The following is a 24,444-nucleotide window of genomic DNA, read 5'->3' as shown; positions in this document are numbered from 1 at the left end:
AATATGGTTGTGTAGAATGTCCTAAATAGTCTTGAGAGAATGTATTGAAGTAGGGAAGGGTAATCGGGTATCGTTTTGGTAACTTCTCCGATGGTTCAGAAGAAATATGTGAATATTTAAGGACTTACACATACGGCGGAGTGGGGGGAGAGAATGATAAAACAAATGTGGGGAAATGTTAACAATCAGGGAACCTGGTGTAGGATGCACAGGGACTCCTCGTGCATTTCTTGCCACCTTTCTGTAAGTGTGAAATATCCCAGTTCATGTTTCTAATATACTGAAAAGAAAACTGAGTGTTTAGAACCTGAGTCATGCAGAAAGGCTTTTATTTTTTAACCTGTCAACCCCCTACCTTATTCATAAGACTAAATTGTTTTGACACAATTTTTTTCTTTTTCTTTTTTAAAAAAAAAAAGAAAAAAAACTTGAAAATAAGTAAGAAATATATGTGGCCTTGGCAAAAACTGTCTAAATTGTCCAATTCTACAAAATGCTCGTGAAAGTCTGACAGATTACGTGGAGAGGTTTCTTTTTGTTTTGGGAGACAGCCCAATCTTCAATGCGGCTATTCTTCTGAGCTCCTGGTATCATTTTACTCCAAACTTGACTGCAATTAGACACAGAGCGTGGGATACTGGGACACGGAGGCAGAAAATAATTATTAGTAAGGATAAAAGAGATAGACTTGAAAAACTTGTATCGAATTTTATGCATGTGTACACATTTTATTAAATTTGCATTCTAAGATATACACAAGGTCAGCATTTCACAAAACTTCCTATTATTTATTCCAAAAGCAGTTATCATGAAACAGAGTATGATTATATAAGTTAGTCAAGCAAAAAGAGCATCTGTAGGATTTTTTTATGATATCATCTCTTGTACTTGCTTTCAAATAGAAGCCTGAAATATGATATATTAGAATAGGAAGAGAAAATTTTACTTTATAATAATGACCACTTTTCAAATATTAGACTTCATATAAAAATAAAGGGGTACTGTCAACAAAGCTCATCTGAAGGCTAGCATCTCTCTTTTATTTTTTCCAAAACAATCCCTGCATAAACTTAACTTTCTAGTCAATTTGAACAATAAAAACGAACCCCGGGTTCAACGATGAAGTGACTCATCTTGTCTCCTAGTTCTCACACTACTGTTAATGACTACAATTTCCTGTCCCAATTCTCACCCACCACTGGATCTCAAGAAGAAATTGAAATACCATCACATTCCGAAGGTTGTTTCTTACGAGACCTAAATTAGAGCCAAAAAAAATCATGGCCAAAAGTATCCCTTTAAGGCAAAGAAGACAGTAGTGCGAAAGTGGATGATTAGCCTGTAAAAGAGAAAACCATCTCTCGGCATTATATGGGCAGAAACATTTGAATGCGGTTCTTTCAGAAACAGGACAGACACACTGAATACCATCGAAGTAATTCTTTAAAAATGGCACGCTAGGGAACACGCTTCATAGTATGTACATTGATGTTGGGCTTGAAAGCTGAGGGACCTTGCACGGGTGAAAGCAATACGAGAATTCAAGCCGTTAATGGCCATTGGGGCGGTTAGTACAGTTTAGAATCAACGCCACCTCGGATGCCGGAGCAGAACTACTCACTGCAAAGCTAAGTGATGCTCTTCTTGTAAGTCAAAGCGGATCGCTTTCCCCTCAAGCCATACGGTAGGACTATTCTGTGAGCCCCCTCAAAGTGCATCATCTTCCTTCAAAATTCAAGAATCTTTGCCTTCAAAGGACACAGGGGCAGTAGTTTCCATTTCTTACATTCATTTCAAAAGTGGAATATTGTGATCCTAGCAGGCAAATTTGCATATTAAACACAGACAATCCAACCACGATGTCTGAACATTAAAAAGCAACCAAGCACAACAGACATTTTTACACAGTTTTAAATAATAAATAATACAACGATAGATTACACTCGGTTTGTTTTTTTTTAAATAGCTCTATCAGGATTTTCCTTTTAAAAATTAAATAACTTACGGTACCTCGGACTTACTATCATGTACACTGTTCACAGCTCAAACAGCTCCATTAAAAGCAGAATGCACAGTAACATCGACTTTTTTTCAGCTCCTAAAAGCTTCCTCACAGATATTAAATTGCCCTTACTAGGAGGCAGCATCGACAAGAACTGGATTTGGACTCTGGTGGCAACATGATTAACCCAGAGTCAGCGGCAGCACACACTCACCACGCGACAAAACCAACAAATCCAAGGACAGAAAAATAATCAGAAAAAAAAAAGCAGCAATCAAAACAGTATGTGGCAATCAGACACATTAAAGCCCCCTTTTTACCCTACCTTAAGACATCCATCTTTACAGCACAACACTGTACCCCAAGGCACCTCAGGCCTTGTAATACCACCCGAGACAAGCTGTCACGCCCCATGCATGCTTTTCTACACAGTGCTTTGGGTGTAAATAACATTATTCATTCATTTGTAGATGCTCCACACATCTGGTCAAGGCAGGGATTTCTTCTCCTTGATAACACCACCTAGAAACATCAACAATATTTTATATATTCCTTCGGGCAACAGGTTTGGGGAGAAAAATATCAACTGTGGTGGCTAAGGCATAAGAACCTGTGGAGAGTCATCCAGGCATCCTGTCAAGTCCATTTACATTCTCAGCACTAAAATCAATCCTCACGTCATACACTCCACCAGCAAAGAAGCGATATGGGTAGTAATGAGAGCGACTACGGGTTTCTTCCCCTCTGTGAGAAATGGCAGGTAAGCAGCTCAAACAGGAAAAGGAAACAAAATGATGTACTTAGAGCTGATGCAGAAAAATAAAAATTTAATATAATCGAAAGCAGTCCATCTATTATTGTGAAATAAAGAGATCTGAATCTATGTAGTCAACAGAACAAAACAAAACAAGAACCAAAAAAAAACAAAAACAAAAAAACAAACCCAAATCTCTCAAGCAAGAGAATTTCTGATCAACTTTAGCTGTCGTGTTGCTGCTGGGAAAAAGAACCACTGTTGAAAATACACATCAGTGCTTTCCTTAAACGTATAGGCTCTATAATAGGTGCGCTTTGAGGCACCGAGGAATATGTATATATATACACATATATATGTATATATATACTGGGCAATCAAAAATGAGTATTGGAGATTTAGTTACTAGATCCAAAATGAGATCAGCAAAAAAGGACATACGTAAGGTCACTACACTCGTAAAATTGAACTTTTAGAGAAGAGAGATGCCACACAGAATGGCATCGGAATGGTTTTTTTTTGTGGTTTTTTTTTTTTTTTTAGCCTGTCACACTTTAATCCTCATTATGGATCAAAGTTCTCTGTCTTCCTCACTGCAAGTTTTACGTAAGGAACGGCAGTTAAGAATGCTGAATCAGAAATGGGTAAGTCACATGGGTGAGAGATCATCTGTGAAGATGAATGGAGAGCATGGAGCATGCTACTGGAAACTCTGCGGTTGTTCTGCCTTTAGCCAATGAGTCTGAGGATAAGCCACTGCTGCTACTACTGCCATCCAAAATATCTGAACTGAGGACAAAGCAAAAATAATTATAAGCAGATGCATCTATCAGGATAAAGGTAAACATAACATGCAACGACATAGTTCCAAGAACTCACACATCGGTAAGAGCATTTTTAAATAATAAAAAGCATAAGCGACAGCAATGACCTACTCAAGGTGCTACATTCAGATACCTGCAAAAACAAGGTCACAGATATCCAGAGGGCATTCTGTACCACTTTGGTGCTCTCTTGGAGGCACCAGAACGTCCAACACAGAGTAAGCATTCCTTGACGTGTCAAGATTTTGGTGAGGGAGTTCCCTTACCTTCAGCTCAAAAGATCGCTATCCTTAGATTTCTCTTCTTCCCTTCCCATCAGCCTTCGAGTAAGAGGACTGGTTACTCACTGAGGCACCCTGGACCATCTGAAGTACTCTAGTACGTTCCCTGCTTCGTGGCTCCTCTACCCCAGAACACAGTCCTTCAACCACTCTAGATCCGACTGCTTCCCCCTTCGCACCCCCTTCCCAAGATGCCTTCAAGTGAAACACTTCTCTTTTCTGATTTCTCCCTCCACCATTTGTCTTTTATATTCCTCTCATCTGATGAACTTCTGACACTGTTTCCTTTTCTCTTGCTGTTAGAATCTACAAGTATCTCTACAAGCCTCCTTCAGTTACTATCCAGTTAGACTGCTAGAAGGAATGTTCTAGAGCCACGGGCCCAATACCCTCACCCTCCACTTGCCTCTACTCCCATCCTTTCACGAAAACTCCCGATCTGGGCACCAGAGCCTCTAGGATCCAGCCCAGGGACTCCTTACCCACCCAGCCTAGGCTCTCATGGCTGCCAACCATCCATCTGGCCCGCTTCATCATAAACCCAGCTTCATGCTTCAGTAGTCACCATTTCACACCAGGCTGCCTTTCTGGCTCTGAGTCCCATCAGTCTAACATGTAAGTCCTATGCTCTATATATCTGGCCTGAATGCACTCCCTCACTTATTCTAATATTTACCGAGTATCTGCCAAGGGCAGGAAGTATGCTAGATCTTAGAAATATGATGGCGTCTAAGACAGACATGGTCCTGGCCCTCATGGAACTTACGAAGTACAGTCCGGAAGACAGACATTTAAGGAACCATGCTGATACGTGTGTAATTTGGGATCAAAGCAGCACAGGCAAGATACAAAGGGCTCTGCGAATGTGTGGCATGAGTAATCTGATCCAACGTGGAGGGACTGGGAGGAACATGTTCCCCAAAAGTGATACTTGAGCTGCTCATCTGAAAGCTGAGTAGGTATTAACTAGGTCTGGTTTGGGAGGAAGCAAGGGTGGTTTTAGGAGCCGAAAGAGGGCTAGTGCGGTTGTTAAGTAGAGAGAGCGAGGACACGGTGAGAGACAAAGCCGAAGAGGTCGTCGGGTGGTTTTAGGATTTACAGAGACACACTTTTTAATTTTGAAAAGGGAAGCAAGCACAGAATTGGAAAAGGAATCATGAATCAGGAAATATGGGTTCTAGCTGAAGTCTGGTCACTAGCTCTTCTACAAAAGCCGACCCTGGTCTAATATGCTCTGAGGCTAAATATTAGCTTCACTTTTAATATGATCAACTTTTATAGATCTCCAGGTTAATACATTCCTGGTGTTAAGCAACCCACGGCACAAAGTTTCTGGGCCCTGTACCCTCCCCCCAACCTCAAAGACATGTAATGCTTTCCCCCAACGTCTCTGTTATTTTTTCTATTGCCTGTGGATTGTTTTTAGGCAGAGACAGAAAACAAATAAACTCTGGAAAAGTAAACATAAAAAGGGAAACAGTATGGTCCACGGTACTCCCACTTTACGCTCACTGCTGTGAAATGCATCATTAATAACAGCACTTTTAAGTAAGAAGTTCGGAAAATTTAGCTGGCACTGCTGTTTTTCAACCCACTGGTAAAATAGGTCTAAAATATGAATTATTCAAACTACTGAAAGAAAGTTACACAGATAATCTAAGGCATTGGAAAATCAAAAGACCTTTATATTTGCCTTTGGAACATATGTGATTTTTCCTCCTGCAGCACTTTGCCTAGACTAATATTAAAATGAATTTACTTTCCTAAAGCACATATTGGCTAGGCAGCCGAAGGACACGCTCTGTGCTACTTGGCAAGAAGAAACAGGCCTTGATTAAAATTTGGCCACCGAGCAGATAATATGAATATAAATAAAGACTTTCTTATTCCAACCACCAGCCTTATGGTGAGCCCTGGGTTAAAAGATTCCGTTTGTAACAAGACCTGCTTGCTTAGGTGAATCCTGTATTCACTCAAAAACACAAACATGGCTCATGAGGAGAAACCTCTCATCCAGCACAGTTGATTACCTTAAGAGAAATAAGCTAACAGGGAAATTCCAAGACGTTACTGGGAAAAAAAGAATACAAATCTGAACATTTTGTTTCATATATTCCTTTTCAGGGATTTTTTTCTCTATTATTAAATATGAACATATGAAAAATTATGTTCATTAATAGTAAAATAGCATACTTAAATTTAGCCTCCAGCATAATTTAGATTCAGAACTTGGTAAACCGTTAACCAGGTATTTTCTCTGAACTAAGGTCTAGTTTCTATTCTAATAAATCTGACACTACTACACTTGATCATGGAAGCAGAGACTACAGGTCACAGATTACCCACTGTCAGTAAATCTGTGCAGAGCAAGACTTCTGTGATTTTTTTTAATTCGCAGAGAGATGCCTGAATAAAAGTGACTTTCACAGCGTTCATTACTAAACCTTCTGTCAGGCCTTCTAAAAGCAACAAAGAATGGTCCAATTCAAGTTTATCTTTTTCCTTTCCTAGCTGAAACTCTGATGGAAGTATTAATGGACCTCAGACTAATGACTGAAAGCCAGACAATGCAAGGAAAGCAAAGGACCTAGACAGTTCAAGCTGGACACAGGAGTACAAGCATCAAAAAATGAACTAATTCAGGGCACTGGGGTGGTTCAGTGGGTTAAGCCTCTGCCTTCAGCTCAGGTCATGATCCCAGGGTCCATATTGGACTGTCTGCTCAGCAGGGAGCCTGCTTCCCTCTCTCTCTGCCTGCTACTCTGCCTACTTATAACCTCTCTCTCTGTCAAATAAATAAGTAAAATCTTTAAAAATAATAAAATAAATAAAATTAAATTTTAAAAAAAGGTGATTTTAACACCTAACTCACATCAATGGAGAAAATCATCTAAGCAGAAGTTCAGCAAGGAAACATTGGCTTTGAATGACAGTGGACTAGATGGACTTAACAGATATATTCAGAGAATTTCATCCTAAAGCAGAAGAATACACATTCTTTTCAAGTGCATGTAGAGGAAAAAAAAATAAAAATAAAAAATAAAAAAATATTTTTTTTAAATAAACTAATTTTAATTCATTCTGGCTTCTGAGTATACATAATGATACAATATCTGAACCACACAACCAAAAATACTTATGACTATTAAGGTAGTGTCCTCGGTCTAAAAAAAGTAAGAGGGAAAGTATAAGAGAATTATTAAAACCTTCAAATGATAAACAACAAAATCAGGATGTCCAGTGTAACTGATGCTATTACTCATTTGGCGGAGTCACTTTGTGCCTTGTGCAGTCAATAAACTGAGTTCTATCCGACTAAGGACAGGCAGGAAAATGTACTCCCAATTCATCATAGCCCTATCAACCCCCACATAGATTCTGGTACTACCCCTTGCTGTGGGTTAAAGTGGTTCACAGGGTAGGTTTTCTGGTCTCTACGATCTTATCTTAGAAAGATCCAACATTATATTTCTGCATAACTTCTAAGTTTTTAAGATCACATATTTAAATATAATCACTTCCATAGTCACCTTGGGGATAGTTTCTCTGTTTTTAAAGATTTTGTTTATTTATTTGGCAGGTAGAGATCGCAAGTAGGCAAAGAGAGAGAGAGAGAGGGAGGAGGAAGCAGGCTCCCCGCTGAGCAGAGAGCCCCATGCGGGGCTCGATCCCAGTAACCCAGGATCATGACCTGAGCGGAAGGCAGAGGCCCCAACCCACTGAGCCACTCAGGCACCCCGGGGATAGGAGTTTTAAGTACCAGCACAGATGTCTAAGCTGCTCACTTAAACACAATCAAGAGATTAAATAAATCATGATTAAATCTCATTCTTTGTACACCTCACATATTCCTGATTAAGTTTTCTTGCCGTGACACATATACCACTAAAAATAATGTGAAAATCACTAAGTGAAACCCAGTGAAAAATGTTAAAATATAAAGGTTAAGTCAGCAGTCACACTAACACTGACGCACTGGGCAAGAATCTCATGGGAGAACTTTTCCTTTCCTGTCTGATTAACAGACTATCACTGAATCTTCCCTATGTGGCTAGTGGCCCTAAAAACAGATAATCTTGTTCCCATAAGAACGAGGAACAGAACAAGAGTCCCCAGCACACAAAAGGAATCAAAGCACCACGGACTAGTGAACTACCAAGCTACAATCAAATTCTTGAGGTTCGGAAGAACTAAATGCAGAATGACATAATTCCTGCCTTGTGGTTGACAACGTTCCCTGGATTTGCTTGGCAAAGATTTCAGAGATTTCATCTAGTAAAAAAATATGGTATCAAGAGCGGGCCTACTATTCCTTTGGGCAGCAGTCACCACATTGGACACAAACCCTACATAGGTCTCTACTCAAACTTCACACTTATTTTACACTTCAAAGATGTCAGATTTTATTTTTTAAAAGATTTCATTTATTTGATAGAGAGAGAGAGAGCATGCACAAGCAGGGGGAGCAGTAGGTAGAGGGGGGGAGGAGAGAGAACCAGGCTTCCTTCTGAGCGAGGAGCCCAATGTGGGGCTCAATCCCAGGACCCTGGGATCATGACCTGAGCCAAAGGCAGATGCTTAACCCACTGAGCCACCCAGGAGGCCCAAGATGTCAGATTTTAATGACTGTTATCTAACATATGAAGTTTAACTTCAAGTTTTAAAAACCCATCTTTCCTTTGTGGGGTGGGAAAGGGGGCCAAACGAAGACAACTGAAATGATGAGATGAGATGCCATCTAGTAATGATCAACCCGGTACCTTTTCTGCTCCCTAAAATGTATAAAAATGGTTTCCTTGGTTATCACATAGATTGGCAATCCTTGACAACAGAAACCAGAACACAGGTAGTATCTGTCTCTCTCCCCATTTCTAACAATACTGATCAATGAAAGAAAGTCTGATCAATGGAACTGCATTATAGAGATAGGAAAAAAAGGTTTTGCAAAAGCAGCATCCAATTTTTACAAATAACGAATAACTCCTGTTCAAAATCTCTTCACTGCAAACATAAAGGTCAGCAATATTAGGATACAAGGTGCCCCAAAAGTCAGAGCAATCTTGAGCTTTAATATCCTCAGGAGTCCAAATGCTACAAACTTACTGAAAATACCTTTTAAAGTTCAATTGCTTAAATATCTTTTACACTTAGTTTTGTGAATTTGGACAATAAACTTCAACCTATTACTTGAGCCACACGTTGGCTTGTTACTGCTCTGACTAGCCATGAAAGAAGTGAATCTTTCCAGTGTGAGGCAATGCTTTTTGTCTTTATGGATCAAAAATGCCCTTAATCACCAATGTCGATGTCTCCAGTGCTCTCATAGTTAGTGACGGTTCTAAGGAGAAAGAATGGGAGGGGTGGCAACAGAAACAGGACCCTCACCATAGCCACCATCGTTGACAACTTAGGTTTCGCTATTCAGAGGAATAAACATCTGGACAAGGGGTGAGGACCCTTGGTAAGTCCCAGACCCTTTGCTTTCCTTCCTTCTTCATTGTTTTATGGCATCCTGTACAGTCTATGACAATATTTTTTTTTAAATCGCCTCACCCTCTGTGTTTTCAGCTTGGCGAAATGCTTCCTTATCTTCTCCCTAACTTGGTTACTTGGTTAGCAACTGGGTAAGCAAAGCTATTTATACTGTCATGTGCCTATATTAAAACACACTTTACCATAAAAGTGATAGACAGTTTCCACTAAGTGTAGAGTTTCATCCACTAGTCCTCTTGACAAGCTTCAGAAGTTTTCTCTTTGCAATCATCTACATACCTGGAAAGGCTCTCTATCCCAAAATTAGCACACTGAGCTACCAAGGACAGACATAGATGACAGAGGAGGGACTGTGGGGCTGAAAATAGCTAGAACAATCTAAAAGGCATCTGTTCCAAGGTTAGAACAGTACTGATCAACGAGTCTAATAAACTAGAAGAATCTGTGACTTCTTGGTCAACTACAAGTGCAAGTTATCTTACACAAAACAATAGATATGTGATCTGGAAAGGAAGAAACACTAATCCTTATACCTTGTAAGTGGCGTGCACAATTCCTCTATTTAGAGGACACCATCCTTACATTTCCAAAGTGAATGCACTTTGGGGCTCTTAAAAAAGATCCTCAGCTATAAAACTCAGGCAACAAAAAGTACCGAAAGGCACTACACAGTTGTGTCTAGAACACACACACTCAGTGAATTGATTGGAAACAGGTGCCGAGGGGCACGAGGGTGGCTTGGTTGGTTAAGTATCTGCCTTCGGCTCAGGTCATGATCCCAGGGTCCTGGGATCGAGCCCCGCCTCGGGCTCCCTGCCTCTCCCTCTGCCACCCACCCCCACCCAGCTTGTGTTCTCTCACTCGCGCTCTCTCAAATAAATAAATGAAATCTTTAAAAAAATTTTCTTAAAAAGAAGTAAATACTGAAAGAATTCAAAGTATTACCTGGCCACTGCCACTATCCCTTCCCCTTCCTTCCAATGTATGTCAGCATTCAAGTACTCGACTTCAGGTACATGAAAAGATATTAACTTCTGCACCGAAACATTGAAGGGCCTTAAGTTAGATGAGTATGGCTGAAAAAAATATTATGTGACTAGACCACAGGAATCAGGAAGTGTTTTTATACTAACACTTCTTTTTATACTAAAAGACAAAACCTGGGTAGGACTGTGACAGAACACCCCCCAAATTTCAAAAACACTTTATAACAGAAAATGCTATAGAAAACGCCATGCTTCAGAGGATGCTGGTGTTCCCTGCTAAGTCAAAGGATATAATACAAAATGCAGGCAGAGCAGCTACAATCAATGCACATTATCCACACCAACCCGGACACTCTTTCTCGCGCCATCCAGCTGTTGCCACGCTCCCACACCATTACCACCTACCGAGAGAGGCTGACCTAACAGCAGCTAGGGAGGAAAGGGAAGGTGCCAGAAACATACACACACTTCTGAAGGAGTACTCAATGACTTTCAAATGATCTGCTTTGTTTCACATTCTCTGTACCTCCCTGGAGCTTTCCCCTCTATAGAGCATGAATAAAAAGCCGAATGTTATTCCAAATGATCCCAACATACTTCGGATGTGGCTCTTTTTTAATAGATCATCCCCTAACATCCTTCGGATTTGATTTCATTTTTTACCATGAACTGAGATCAGACAGTTGTGCAGCCTCTGGAGACAGCATGCTGGTAGTGCCTTGGAAGAGCCTCTTGGGCTGGCTTTCTGTCTCCATTTCACCTACAACAGAAGAGATGAATACTACCGTAAAACAACTTTACAAATACAGGCATGGGGCAAAAATGGGATGATCTTTGTTCAACTAAAGCTCAGAACGCTTCGTCAAGCCATTACTTCGAAGCTGTTTTTCCACAGGCTTTAAAGTGGAAGAAATAATACTTCCATATAACCTCAACCAAAAAGTAAGCGGCCCTTTAAAAAAAAAAACACACACCCCTTATTTAGCATGGTATGGATATAGTCCTGTTCTTTAACCGAAGAGCAGAACCAGAACACGGACTGTATCAGGCAAAATGAATCAAGGCTTACCCCAGCAGAAATAAAGAACCATCCCCAAACAGCTGAAGCTCACAGTGAATAATGATTTATCCCAGGCAACTAGCAAAGACTACTGATTTTATATTATTTTAATATATTGGAGTATTTCCTGAGTCAAAGTCAAATGGATTAAAAAGTATGTAGTCTAACGGTGTATAAATTAAAGGTTGCTTTAGACTACTTAGGGAAAATGAACACTTTAAAAAGTGACTTTGAATGCCCATCTGTAATTGAAAGCAATCATTAACCCTTTCAGGAAATTGGTGTTGTACTGGCAACACCTCACTCTAACAGACTATCTCAAAATATCTTTAAGGTAGCAGAAAAACTTTGCATTAATCGGAATAACATTTTGCCACCAGGAGTGCAAAGACTAAAAACCCTCAGTTAAGACAAAAAAAGCCCCTTTTCAAATAAGCTATGATTTAAAACACACAAATACCTTAGTTTTGAGGCTCTTTATCTGAGCTTTAAAATGATTATTAAATAAAACTTAATTCTTGGGCCTAACTATATGTTCCAATGGGAAATTACTAACTGTGAATTTACAGCCATACAAGATTCTTCTCATGGAAAAAGATCAAGCAAGAACAAATGTAACATTTATTTTTTTTCCCTCATATTATCAATTAATTCATATTATCTTTCTTCTGGAGCTACTTTGGAAATTACCAACTCCGGAAAAGTTGTATTTTTATTTGCTTTTGCCATGCTTTAATATGGAGCTTTTAAAAGCTACTGCCAGACTTTCGACACCCCATTAGCAAAAGACTTTAGCCCCTTTTATCAAAGAATTCCCCCATCTGCTGGTATATTTTGGAATAGCTTTGAAACTAAACAACCATACTAATTCCAACTTCCTGCAATGAATCAAAAATTAATAATAACAATAATAATGGCTTTACTTGTAAATAATTGTAAATTATTTAAATAATTTGTTGTAAATAATTCCTTGCAGCATTAAGGTAAAAGACTACCAGGTTATAAAAAAATTTATTCACTAAATGCAAACATCATCACCATATCAAAACCTACTTTCCAGAAAAAGTATGATATCTGAAATATCACACTTTTTGACTCTGTGCATGGTGCTATTGGTGGAAAGTTTCCACCAAAGCTCCAAGTACCTGTTTACCCAGTATTAGGAGTGGGACTGTTTTCCTGGCCCCAAAGGTGATCTGCACAAAGAAACTACTTGCTGAGTTGCTTTTTCAAAATTATGGTTAAAACTCTTCTTTAAAATGACACCCAACACTTGGAATCATACGGGTATAGCCCCAGGAAGGATGACTCAACCTTTCCTTATTTTTTGCGCCTTTTTAAAACAGACTCCATAAGGGACCCTCAAATGTATCTGAAACTAGCATCAAGTGAGAGTGCCCTGTGGTTTAAAATAAGGTAATTAAGAGCACGCCATCGTATCAAAAACCCTATGGACTAGAATATGAGGCAGTTTCTCTCTGTGAGGCATAATTTGGTGATGGCTTTATATCTGAATATGCAGCGTGTTCAGAGACCTATTTACCAGGACATAAGCATGTACTTCTGCAATGTATTAACTTGCATCTACTTTCTATTCAGATCACTGAGAGGCAAAAATTTCTGGAATATATATTGGTAATATGAATATATGAATAAGATTCAGTTATAAGTACAAAAAACATAGACAGTATCAGATAACTCATTTACAAAATTTAGAATTCATAAAGCATATGTTGGGAAGAATATTTCCCATTTCTTTAGAAAAAAGGACTCATGCCTTGAGCTAACTTCAGACAAATTCTAGTTTGTCATTCAAGCTCAACTAGGTTTAGTATCAGAAGTGTGACACTTGCCTTTTCTTTTCAGAGGACCAAGAACACTGGGCCTGATGCACTTGACTGGACTCTGACTCCTCCTGCTTCAAAGAATAAACAAACAGGATGTGAAGTGCTTCTAAGATGCAAGATAAACGTTAGCGCCCACCAAATAAATCAATGAAATTGACAGTCATCTAGAAAACGGTGGAAAATGCCCGTGTTGAAAGTTGACGAACTGAAATGCCAAAACGTGATCTGAGCTGGCCTACAGCAATCGGAGACAACGTGGCATTTCAAGCTATTTTAAAAAATCATTCTATAAGACAAGGTATCTACAACAGTTTTTTTTTTTTAAAAAAGATAAACCTTATTAAAAAGGTATTTTGAGGGGCGCTTGGGTGGCTCAGTGGTTTAAGCCTCTGCTTTCAGCTCGGGTCATGGTTCCAGGGTCCTGGGATCAAGCCCCGCCATTGGGCTCTCTGCTCAGGCAGGAGCCTGCTTCCCCCTCTCTCTGCCTACTTGTGATCTCTCTCTCTCTCTCTGTCAAATAAATAAATAAAATCTTTAAAAAATATATATATATATTTTTAAAAAGGTATTTTGATTTTACTGGTCTACAATCTTATATTTTTTTCCTTATCCTTATAAAGGATATGTTATTGGGTGTGTGTGGGTGGGTGTTTGTGTGGGTGGGTGTGTGCCTGGAAAAATGTCACTGGTAGAATATAGGTGACAGGTAGTATGCGGATGCTCATTTGGTTCCATTTTGTTGTCTGTTCGATAATTTCCATAAAACGTTGGGGAAAAAGTGCATCAGGAGAGACAAGCTTTTGCAAAGCAGGTTCACTTACCTGGTGAAGCGTCTTGGACTAGGAACAGGGCTCGGGGGCAGCCCGCTGCTGCTCACAAACATTTGTAAGGATGGTGAAAAACATTGCTAGAAAAAACACATTTCATATTAACATAGCTTTAGTGCTCCAGCTTTCAAAAGGTTCTCAAGATAACAGAAACAACATCCTTAGAATTACTTAGCTGTCTGTCTATAAGCACACGAGCGCGCACACACACACACACACACACACACACACGAGAGAGAGAGAGACAGAGAGAATATACACATGTATTGACAGACCATTTTTTTTTCCAAATTACTATCGCAGACTTTCAATCATTTTCCTTCTCATCATCGGATTCTTTACACATGAGGTGGGGTGTGTGTGTATGCATGCATGTGTGTGTGTGTGTTTTAGAGAGTTAACAGCTTAGTGTGTGAAAGAGAGTTAACATCTTCTCAACGAGCCGACCTTTCCAAATCCTCTAGTGGGCGATGGTGCTGGAGACACCGGGGTGAAGTCAATTCTTTTAGGAGAATATAGTTTCTCCGGCTTCTCAAAATCGCTGTCACTCTGTAAACACACAAGTGTTACTTCCTCATAATTCACAATCCAGCACATCACAGCTCTTTACTACTCAAACACACCTACGTTTTTAGAATAGAAATGTACAGATTCTAAAAGTCGCACTCTCATGTTCTGGTGGAAATGGAGAGATCAGAAATGAACACAAATTTGGAAACAGGGTGGGGGGAACAGAAGGGTACCCAAAAAATGAATGAAGCCAATGAACAACATAAAGGTTTCCAGGAAAAACAACAACAACAACAACAAGCAAACATGGGATTAACTTTACCAGGCTCAAGCTCTCATCCCATGACTGGCTTATCTGCATTGCTGTCTGCACTTCCCTAAAACAAACAGAAATGAAAGGCCATTCAGTGCTCAGACATACATACAAGACATACATTAAGCTAGACCATGTTCTCATGGAGCACTAACCGTTCGTGTGCAGTTTCCCTGTTCATCATATCCATGCCTTCCTCCTGCGAAGACAAACACATGCTGAAAACACAGTATTTATGCACATCCACATGGTTCTCCACCTCGAAGAAAATCTTAAAAGACTTTTCTGCCTTCTTTGCCATCATCACAGCGCAGCAGAACATTCTAAGATTGTCTCCCCTGCCGCATCTCTGTTTCACCTGCACACTCAGAAGAATTTCCAGCTGCCTGTGGCTATTCATGTTTAATGGCCCAATCTTCAGAATGAAAATAAAAGCGAAGTGGACAATTCAGACTACTGTAGCTCTGAGCTAGGAAGGAAAATTTACCCTTTTGATCTGATGCAGCCTGCTGCTAGGAACACGGTTAGGCGAGGACGACAGCAACTGGAAGGGAAAAGTAAACATTTACTATTTTCTGAAGCACAGAGCAGCAGTCTGCTGTCAGTCCTGGTGTCCAACCTCCTCCCAGATAAGATTTCATACTCTTCTCAGAGATGTAGCTCTTTAGATCACTGAACATTAGCACACTAGAGGCAGGACATTCAGTCTTTGGGAAGTACACCAGGTGTCCAACCTCAAAGCACCATCTGTCACTAGACAGGCACTGACTTTAACACTTTTCCCAAATGAATGCAGGGCTGTGTACATTTATGTGAGAAAAAAAAAAGATTCCAGGCCTTGGAAATATCCATTACCCCACTTATCTAAAATAAGGAACTAGGTAAGAAGGGAAAGGAAAAAAAAACTGATTTTAGTCATTTTAACACCAAAGTACCAATGGTACATGTCTTCACAGGCTCAGAAGCCCAGTATAATATTCTGTCTATGATTAGGGTCGATCGAAAACATTTTAAAGCTGCCATAAGATTTTGCTTGTGTGATCTAAATCAATCCTAAAATTTGGTCATCACCGCTATCACCGCAAACCCTACTTACTAGTTAAGAAAAATCAGTGTGGAAGGCAATGTGTATTTTTCAGATATCTTCTGCTTTCCCTTAGATCATTGCTTTTTTGACAACGCAAAACTAAAATGATTTGGGGGAGGGGGCCCAAATTATGGTCCCGCAAAATAATCACAATCTAATCACAAGATGAAAGGTACAATTCCTCTCAACAGCTTTTACAGGGCTCTAACAGCCATAATGTAAACAACTGCTACTTAGCCCCTAATTAAATCCAAATAAACCTGTAGTGCCGTAAAACCAAATAAGACACCAGCCCTGTTACAAGAGGCCCTATCCGATTAAAACGCCTAAAAATCCTAAAGTGGTGAGTCGTACAAAATGGTGATAAATTGCTCCAAGTTTTTTAGGCAAAAGCGAAGTCAGGTGGAAAAAAAAAGTTTTTTTAAAGGTATACACTGAAACAGGATTTTACCTCAAAGGATATCTCTTCAGTACCCTCCCCTTCCTCTTACTTTTTCCTCTCCTAGGCTCTGAAAATAAAAAAAAAACTTTACGAATAAAATCCTCTTAAATAAAAGGGTTTTTTTTCCCCCACTAGAAAACAAATATATGTTTACAGGTAAGTTCTTAATGAAGGCCATTTGAGAAACACGAAGCGGGGCGCCCGGGGGCGCAGGCAGTGACGCAGCTGACTCTTGATTTCAGCTCAGGTCATCATCTTGGGGTCCTGGGATGGAGCCCTGAGTTAGGCTCCGTGCTCAGCCGGGCATCTGCTTGTGATTCTCTCTCTCCCTCTGCCCCGACCCCTCCCCCGACTGGTGCCCACTCTCCCTCGCTCTCACAAATAAATAAATCTTTCCCCCCAAAAAAAAGGAAAGAAAGAAAAACACTGAGCTACTAGGCAAGTAAATAAGAGAGGAAAGACTAAGAGAATACCACAGAAGAGAGCACAGATGTTTCTGTCAGAGAACAAAAGAAACCCCGAAGGCCGCGAAATCTGCAGGAAAGCCAAAGATTGCAAAAAGCTGATGGCAGATAAAGTCAGAAGTAGAGATGCTGCATCTATATGACGTCCAACTTGTCAACGTACACAGAACTGGAAAGAAGACCCAAAGGGGAAGAACAATGCTGTGGCTAGTACTAGAAACAAGTGTTAATGCACAGGCTGAGAAAAAAGCCAAGTGCTTCAAGGATAGGATGCTGGTTAATGGCATTAAGTACAGCAAAGAGCTTAAGTGGGGTGAGAAAGGAGGCCCCTGCCACCAGCATCACGTGGGCACTGGTGACTTTCGTAAGAACAGGGTTTGTTGTTTTTTTCTTTTTTTAAGATTTTATTTAGAGAGAACGAGAGCAGGAGGAGGAGCAGAGGGAGAGGGACAAGCCAACTCTGCATTGAGCACAGAGCCCAACATGGGGCTCGATCCCAGGCCCCCTAAGATCATGACCTGAGCTAAAATCAAGAGTCGGACACTTAACTGACTGAGCCGTAGGCACCCTACAAGAACAGGTTCTTTAAAAAATATTTTACTTATTTGTGATAGAGCGAGAGCAAGAGAGGGAGCTGAGTGGGCGGGGGGTGAGCATAGGGAGAGGGAGAAACGGGCTCTTCACTGTGCAGGGAGCCTGATGTGGGGCTCGACCCCAGGACCCTGAGATCGTGACCTGAGCCAAAGGCAGAGGCTTAACCCACTGAGCCACCCAGGAGCCCCTGAGAACAGTTTTTTAATAGTGTGGTGATAGAGGTAGTGCAATCACAAATTGGCTGAGTGGTTGGCAAGAAACTAAGAGACGAGGAATGAGAGGAAGTGTGCTGTGGATTAAGCTCTGGGAAAGCTCAGAGGGGTGGAAGGAAAACAGGGAAAGAGAGACCTATGAAGGAAGACAACTTGTGTTCCAGATACTAGATATGTGAGTCAGAAGAAAGTGGGAGCAAAAAAGCCAGGGAGGAAGGGACTGGAGGGTAGACAAGAGCCTGAGCAAAGTGACAGGAGACTCAGAAAATCTAGGAACCATTAGGAAAAAGTGCCCCATGTGAAGGTAAAGACGTTTTCAGGAGAAGAAAGCTGACATGTATACGAGATGGCCATCTGCACACTCTGTAAACAGGGAAGGGTCATCTGCCCAAAGTGAAAGGTGTAGGAAGCTTGCAGAATTTTGTTCAAAGTTTGAATATTGCTTTGGAGAACAGCATGGAGCAAGTGGCACCTGGAACCCAAAATGCCCAGGAAGAATTTATCTCCTGGCCCTTCAAATGACCAATTCCTTGAAATTTCCCTACTCGTCGTATACAGGCAACACCTTTCCCCTGGTCACTAAGAAGTAAAGGTTCAGTCCCCTGGAGTTCTCCTTCTCCCTGCATTTATACGTAATCCGTTGTCAAATCATGAAGAAACGATCTCTGCACATCTTCATGTACCAGTCCCCTCCCTTCCACTTCGCTCCACACCTTGCTTTTGGCAGGTTAATACAAGACACAGGGAAGTGTATTAAGATTTATAGAGGGGGGGCCCGGGTGGCTCAGTGGGTTAAGTGTCTGCCTTCAGCTCAGGCCATGATCTCAGGGTCACGGGATCAAGTCCCAAGTCGGGCTCCCTGCTCAGCAGGGCGCTGGCTTCTCCCTCTCTCCCCTCTGCCTGCCACTCCCCTTCCTCATGTGCTCTCTGTCAAATAAATAAATAAAATATTTTTTAAAAGATTTATAGAAGACACTCTGATATAACATGTAAGGTGTAATCAGTGACGACAGAAGTACCCAGAAGGTGCTGCGGAAGGCTTCCTGAAACAGGAAGCTCAAAAGGAAAAGGGGATGGAGGGAAAAGCACGTACGCATCACCACAGAGCAGTGAATCAACATGGCTCCTCCAGCAAACCTAGGGACTGTAGTGCCGCCCAAGAAAAAGATATTTGTTGCGGGGGGAAAAATGAGCCTAGACAGAGTGGATAAGAATCTTTGCGTTTTAGAAAAGAGAAAAAGTCAAGTATAAAGAGGCAAATTCATTTTCCCTTCTTTGCTCTACTACTGAGATCAGGAACACAGCTGGGTAACAAGTAGAAACATTTTTCATAAACATAGCAAAATTAAATTCTATTTTCCAGCATCCTCAGGGAAGGTGACATGAATCAAACCTCCAGATCGCTAACATTTTCCCCTTTAAGTATGTTTAGCCACTTCGGCTGGAAATCTTTCTGGAAAGCATTGTAATCCCCCCCCCTTTCTTAAACAGATTTTGCCAAACAGAATGGCCCTGGCGTGTCTCTATTCTAATCCCGGCCCTGCCGCTTCCCAATTATGTGATTCTAAGCAAGTCGCTTCTATCGGCTGAGTCTTAGCTGCTGCCTCTTTGAACTGGGAAAAACATCTTTTGTCCTGCCTACTTCATGTGGGTTGCTATGAGAATGACAAGTGTGTAAGGACTCTGTAACATGTAGAATACCACATAAGCATAGGTGGTACTACTATAATTTAAGCAAAGGTTAATGACCTGGGTATCTTTAAGAACATCAAGTATTTTACAGTTCTATGCCGGCGAGGTCCTCAGGGTCTATTAACGGGCTCTCAGCCCTTGTACTAAGCCACGGACTAATTTTTTAAAAGCCTCTCTCTGCTTTTCAGTTTTTCCCTCTCCTCCCCTGCTAGCAGCTATTAGTATACCTTAAACCCGAATGTACCTCTTCTGATTTGCTGCTTCTCCACACTACCGAGTTGGAAGCTTATTATAATTGTGCATAAATTTTAGATGATTCAGAGGTCAGAGAGGCTCCCTATAAATGACGAACCTTTGTGCACAGACTATGGAAATCAAGCACAGCCATTCACAGGTCTGTTTGCTTACATCTCAGATGTCTTCCAGAGCGCTGCAGCTACTGGCTAAGTGGGGTCCGCATGTGAAGTGCTACTACATAAAAAACCTCATCATAATTTCTCCCGATGCGACCGGCTAATAAGATGATCCCTGACAGCTCTGGCTATATAAAACAGTCACTATTAGCAACTCTACCGGGAATATAAATACAGGCATTATAAAGGAGCGCTTACTTTGGGTAAATAGCATTGTCCAACAGCTATGTGCCAGAAATAAACACTCTGCTACTGTCTAAATGATTTTACTTCCTAGGACAAATAAAGACCACTTTTTCAGCTATATTTAGAAGTCAATCCTGATTTACCTCATAACCATGATGCAAGCAGTGACAAAAAAAAAAATGAATAGTTTTTTTTTTTTTTTTTAAATACAAAGTCCCACAGCCAGGAAAAAACTTTAACCAGATCTCTTTTTGGCACCGAAAGCTGACAATGGCCACTCATGAGCGAAGGAGATAAGATAATTTTTTTTTTCTTTTGTGAACAATGGTGCATAGCGCATCGTCTTGAGAACGAGAGACTACATTGGAAAGTGTTTTCCCCAACCCATACCACGAAAAATACTTACTTCTATACTTACCAGGCTATGACGGCTCATGATCGTTGTACTATTCCTCCGAGTTCTAAAGGTATAAGGTTGAAAAACCTGGGAAAGGTCACTAAAAAAATAAAAATTAAATTAATAAGGTCTTCTCGTTTAAGGGAACTGCCAAGCCTCTAGTCAACAATGAAATCTTCCATGCTCCTCATTGCGTAGTGAATAAATACCTCACCAGCCTCTTCAGAGCTTCGGTGGTGGTGTGCTGTGGAGGACAGGTTTGCCCAGATACTGATCTCCTCAGTGGTTGGGGGGCAGCTGAGAGGTATGGGGCGGAGCTCCAGACTGGTTGCCTCCAGCTGCTTCTGGTCAGAACACACGCCCCCAAACCGGTTCCCACCAGACAGGAGCAGCCTCATCTGTTTACCCCAGAAGACCTAAACATATTACTGCTTTCTGTGCGTGCCATGAGGGCGAGAAGGGCTGAGGAGCCCTGTTCCACAGCACATCTCCCACTGTTGCCCTAAATATGTGCTCTGCCCGTGAGCCTGCTGTGCCATTAGATAAATATGCCTGGAGTTTTGCTCCCGTTGCCTCTTCTGCCTCCGGTGTCCTCCCTCCCACCACCATCCGTCCAAATCCTTCCTCTCCTCGAGCCCTCATTTCAACGCAACCCGCTCCATGAGGCCTCTCTTCAATCCACAAACTGAATGCAAGCATTCCCTCCTTTGAGTCCAAAGAGCACAATGGGAAATGAGATGCTTCTTGAGACACTCACTTTACCTTTTATTAAAGAAAAGCGTGCCTGTGTCTTAAACTCTGTGGTGGAGGCCTTTTGTTCCTCTTTGTATAACGTCCCTGCAGTGCCTAGCAGAGTGCCATGCCCGTGATAAGAGGTCAAAAAAGATTTTCAGGACTGAACTGAATTGGACTTCAAGGGCCCACTGAGATCACCTAATTCAGTTCTCCTAAGTTTCAAATGAGAAAACACTCAGAAAGGCTAAGTGAGTCACTCCTGATCACAGGGAGAAATATTGGGACTAGGTCTAGTCTCCTCACCCCTTCTTCTGTCACATCATGCTACCCTGCAAGTAATTATTTGATTTCTGATTCAAAAAAATAGTGTGTTATTTCTACAACAGTCTAAGCGCAGGTCAGCAGGATCACCCTAGTCCCTAGCAATTGCTTGCTTACCAGATTTTTAAAAAACGCCCAAAGACCGATTTATGCCTACAGAATCAAAAATAAATGCAGAGCTGAAGACAGCATTAGGAAAGCAGTCACTCCATCATTCCCTCAGTTTCAAAATTTAATAAAAGAAAATGAGTTAATTCCATTTCCCCCCAAAATACAGATATTATAATCAGTTTGATAGACAAGAATTACCTATTTCTTTGCTTTCACTGTGCTTAAGTAATGATTTTGGCTAATTCTACTCCCATCCCCTTTTTTGGACTAATTCCATTTCTACAGGGTCTCGCAAATTAGCTCTCTACTAAGATGAATTATCTACTTATAAGAGGGAAATGTAATAGGCTCAGGAGGTTTTCCAACCTAACCTTCACTATCCTAAGATTCTACCTTAAAATAGACCCTCTGGTGACTTAACACAAAAATATAAGACCTTACCACTAAAATTCAAGGGTTAATTCTTTCCATTGTTTTCTAAAACCTGTTATTTTCACTGACCTAAGCTATACAACACCCTTCCTTTTTTTAATTCACTGGAATGCATTTCTGGCAGTTTTAGAATCTGAAAACATTATGACAAATGCAAATCACTTAATGTGCCATGAACACGCTACTTGATTACAAGTTATTAGATAAATTGTGATTTATTAAAGTAAATGCTCTGTTAATGCCAGGGTTCCTAAACTAAGCTTAGAAATAGCAGCTCTTAGAGACAGGTGTCAAGTTGCAAGTCTAGTTCCAGGGGCTTCAGTCTGACATTCAGTGGTGTAAATTAGGCAGGGCAAGCAACCTGTTAGAACAGCCAGAAGCTTCTTGAAGATCCTTTCAGAGTGGGCCAACAGAGCTCCAGGTAAAGAGGGCCCCATTTTTCCCACAGTTCCCAGAGTTTGGGGTCAAACTTTCACTCCACCTTGGGACCCAAGTGGCTGTCAAGCAAACAAGTCCCCACCCCCTCAGTTTAGAAAGCCCAAACGAGCGCCAACTCTCACTTTAGGCAAGGAAGCTTGCTTGCACGAGGTCGAGGAGCCCCTGAACCCAGTACTTCACCGTCCCCAACCCGCCTCACCTGAGCCCATGGATCAGGGGAGCGCTGCTGGATCTCCTCAGGGTGCCCCCATCAGATGTATCGGGCTCAAAGTCCAGCTCCATTTTCTCCTGAGCCATGTCGGAGACTTGCAGGCAGGCACAGCGGACAGGGCTCAGCTCCTGGTGCTTAGCTATGGACTCCCAAGACTCTCACTGCAGGACTGAGCTGCTGGGGACTGGCAGCTGGGGGCGGGGGCTAAGGGGCGGAGGCTTGGGGGCGGGGGCTGGGGCGGAGAAAAGCAGGAGAGGAGGAGGAGGGAACGAGGATGAGGATGAGGAAGGGAGGATGATAGTGAGTGAGGGGCGGAGGAAGGGGAGGTGGTAGTGGTGGTGGTGGACGATGACAGATTAAAGGAAGAGGATGGAGGAAAGAGAGGGATGGAAGGAAAAGAACAAGAGGCAGGAAAAGCGGATAGATGGAAAAGCAGGAAAACAGAGAGGGTAAAAGGAGGGCAGGATCGGGAAAGGAATAAGATGGGGGTAAGGAGGAGGACCGAGGGGGAGGAGGAGGGCAGGGTGGAGGGAAAAGAGGAACACGAGGGAGGGAAAGAAAAAGACGGGGTGCGGGGAAGAGGAGAGAGGAAGGAGAAGGAAGCGGACAGAGGGAGAAGAGGAGGGGGAGGAAACTAGGCAGCGGCGGAACTCATGTTGCTATCTTTCGGCCGACGACCTCAAGCGGGGCCGGGCTACAAACACCGCGGCTGCCCGGGCAGCCCTAGCACCGAAAAGCTGACAGTCGGGCAGGGCCCGGCCGGGTGGCCTCGACGGCTCCAGCTCCCCATGCTCGGGGACCCGGTCCAGCCCCCCATGCTCTGGGACCCGGTCCCGGAGGCTCCTTAGCCCTGTGAGGGGTGCTTCTCCCCTCCCTACCCCCCCTCCCCGCCTGGAGGACAGGTGGGGGGTTCGGCCCCTCAGCCGCCGCCGCAGTGCCTCCTCTTCCTCTCTTGGGTTCTAATGGCCCGGAGGAACCCCTTGGGGCCAAGACCAAAATCTACAACCTGCCGCCTCTTCCGCCTCCCACGCTTCAGAAGCGGGAACCTCCGCGGGGCCAGGTCTTCCGCGTCCGGGCACCCATCGGGTCCTGCGCACGCGCCCGGCGGCCGCGCCAATGAGCCCGCGGGCACGGAGCATGCGTGGGAGCCCCGCCCAGCAAACCTCCCCCAAAGGGGAGGAGCGTTTCCAGGGGGCCCGGCGCCTTCCTCTCTGGCATTGGCCGGGGGACCCTGGCGCCCGATTTTGAAAAGAACCAATAGTTTGGAGACCTGGAGCATCTTCTTTCAGAGGAGTTTGGGCCGATATTCACGGGAAATAGAAACTTGTGGTTTCCAGGAGGTTTTTTTCAGTGCCAATTTGTTTGCTCTGAACTCTGATCTCCGCCCGTTTCTTAAATCCCTTGATTTTGTTGGTCTTTAGAGGTGCTGATTTCTTTTTCAGATAATCCATTTGGATGCACTAGACCAAAGGAAATGAAAAAACAAAAGCAATGGTGTAAAAATAAAGAGACTCTAATGAGAGTTCATATAACGAGTGGCAAGCACTCATCTCCATTTTACAAGCACTGTTAGCTTCAACAATATTAGGAAACGTCCTGAAGAACAAGGAACAGAGCCATTTTTTTTTTCCTTTCCAGGATTTACGGAGACCCTAACAATAGCCATTCAGTATGTGTGAGGCCTGGAATTAAATTTATTTTATTTAACAAACACCCACATAGCAGTTACTGTGTGCTAGGCTCCATTCTAAGAGCTTTAGAAATATAATCTTCACTACTTGAATGGCCCTGGGATAAAGATGGTATTATATT

The 24,444-nt window shown here is 42.1% G+C and overlaps 1 protein-coding gene across 5 annotated transcripts; it reads right to left on the bottom strand.

The window, feature by feature from the left end:
• Window positions 1–702: 702 nt before the first annotated feature.
• Window positions 703–23,741, bottom strand: PABIR2 (PABIR family member 2). 5 transcript variants are annotated; one of them, XM_013048921.2, is made up of 10 exons: window positions 22,621–23,741; window positions 20,406–20,484; window positions 15,385–15,441; window positions 15,053–15,096; window positions 14,907–14,961; window positions 14,522–14,623; window positions 14,069–14,154; window positions 13,254–13,315; window positions 11,004–11,100; window positions 703–3,545 (listed from the first exon to the last, which is right to left on the bottom strand). In XM_013048921.2, exons 1-10 carry the CDS (start codon window positions 22,716–22,718, stop codon window positions 3,422–3,424), a joined length of 804 nt encoding a protein of 267 aa, XP_012904375.1. In that variant the 5' UTR covers window positions 22,719–23,741; the 3' UTR covers window positions 703–3,421. The 5 variants fall into 5 exon arrangements, with proteins under 5 accessions (XP_012904375.1, XP_012904374.1, XP_004778463.1 ...); XM_013048920.2 differs by having other exon boundaries at window positions 13,254–13,318; window positions 22,621–23,739; XM_004778406.2 differs by having other exon boundaries at window positions 703–2,524; window positions 22,621–23,738.
• Window positions 23,742–24,444: the final 703 nt, after the last annotated feature.

The sequence above is a fragment of the Mustela putorius genome, unplaced genomic scaffold (assembly GCF_011764305.1).
Source record: "Mustela putorius furo isolate JIRA1106 unplaced genomic scaffold, ASM1176430v1.1 tig00003899_pilon_pilon_pilon, whole genome shotgun sequence".
In the NCBI taxonomy this organism is placed as follows: domain Eukaryota; kingdom Metazoa; phylum Chordata; class Mammalia; order Carnivora; family Mustelidae; genus Mustela; species Mustela putorius.
The sequence above is the reverse complement of the archived record's forward strand: the minus strand, read 5'-3'. Positions and strand labels throughout refer to the sequence as shown.

Coding starts and splice junctions, on each gene's coding strand:
- PABIR2 (XM_013048920.2), bottom strand. CDS start 22,718: ATGGCTCAGGAGAAAATGGAGCTGGACTTTGAGCCCGATACATCTGAT. Junction 14,962..15,052: donor AGGGAAACTGCACACGAACG/GTTAGTGCTCCA, acceptor TGTTTGTTTTAG/GGAAGTGCAGACAGCAATGC. Junction 13,319..14,068: donor AGTCCAAGACGCTTCACCAG/GTAAGTGAACCT, acceptor TATTCTTTGAAG/CAGGAGGAGTCAGAGTCCAG.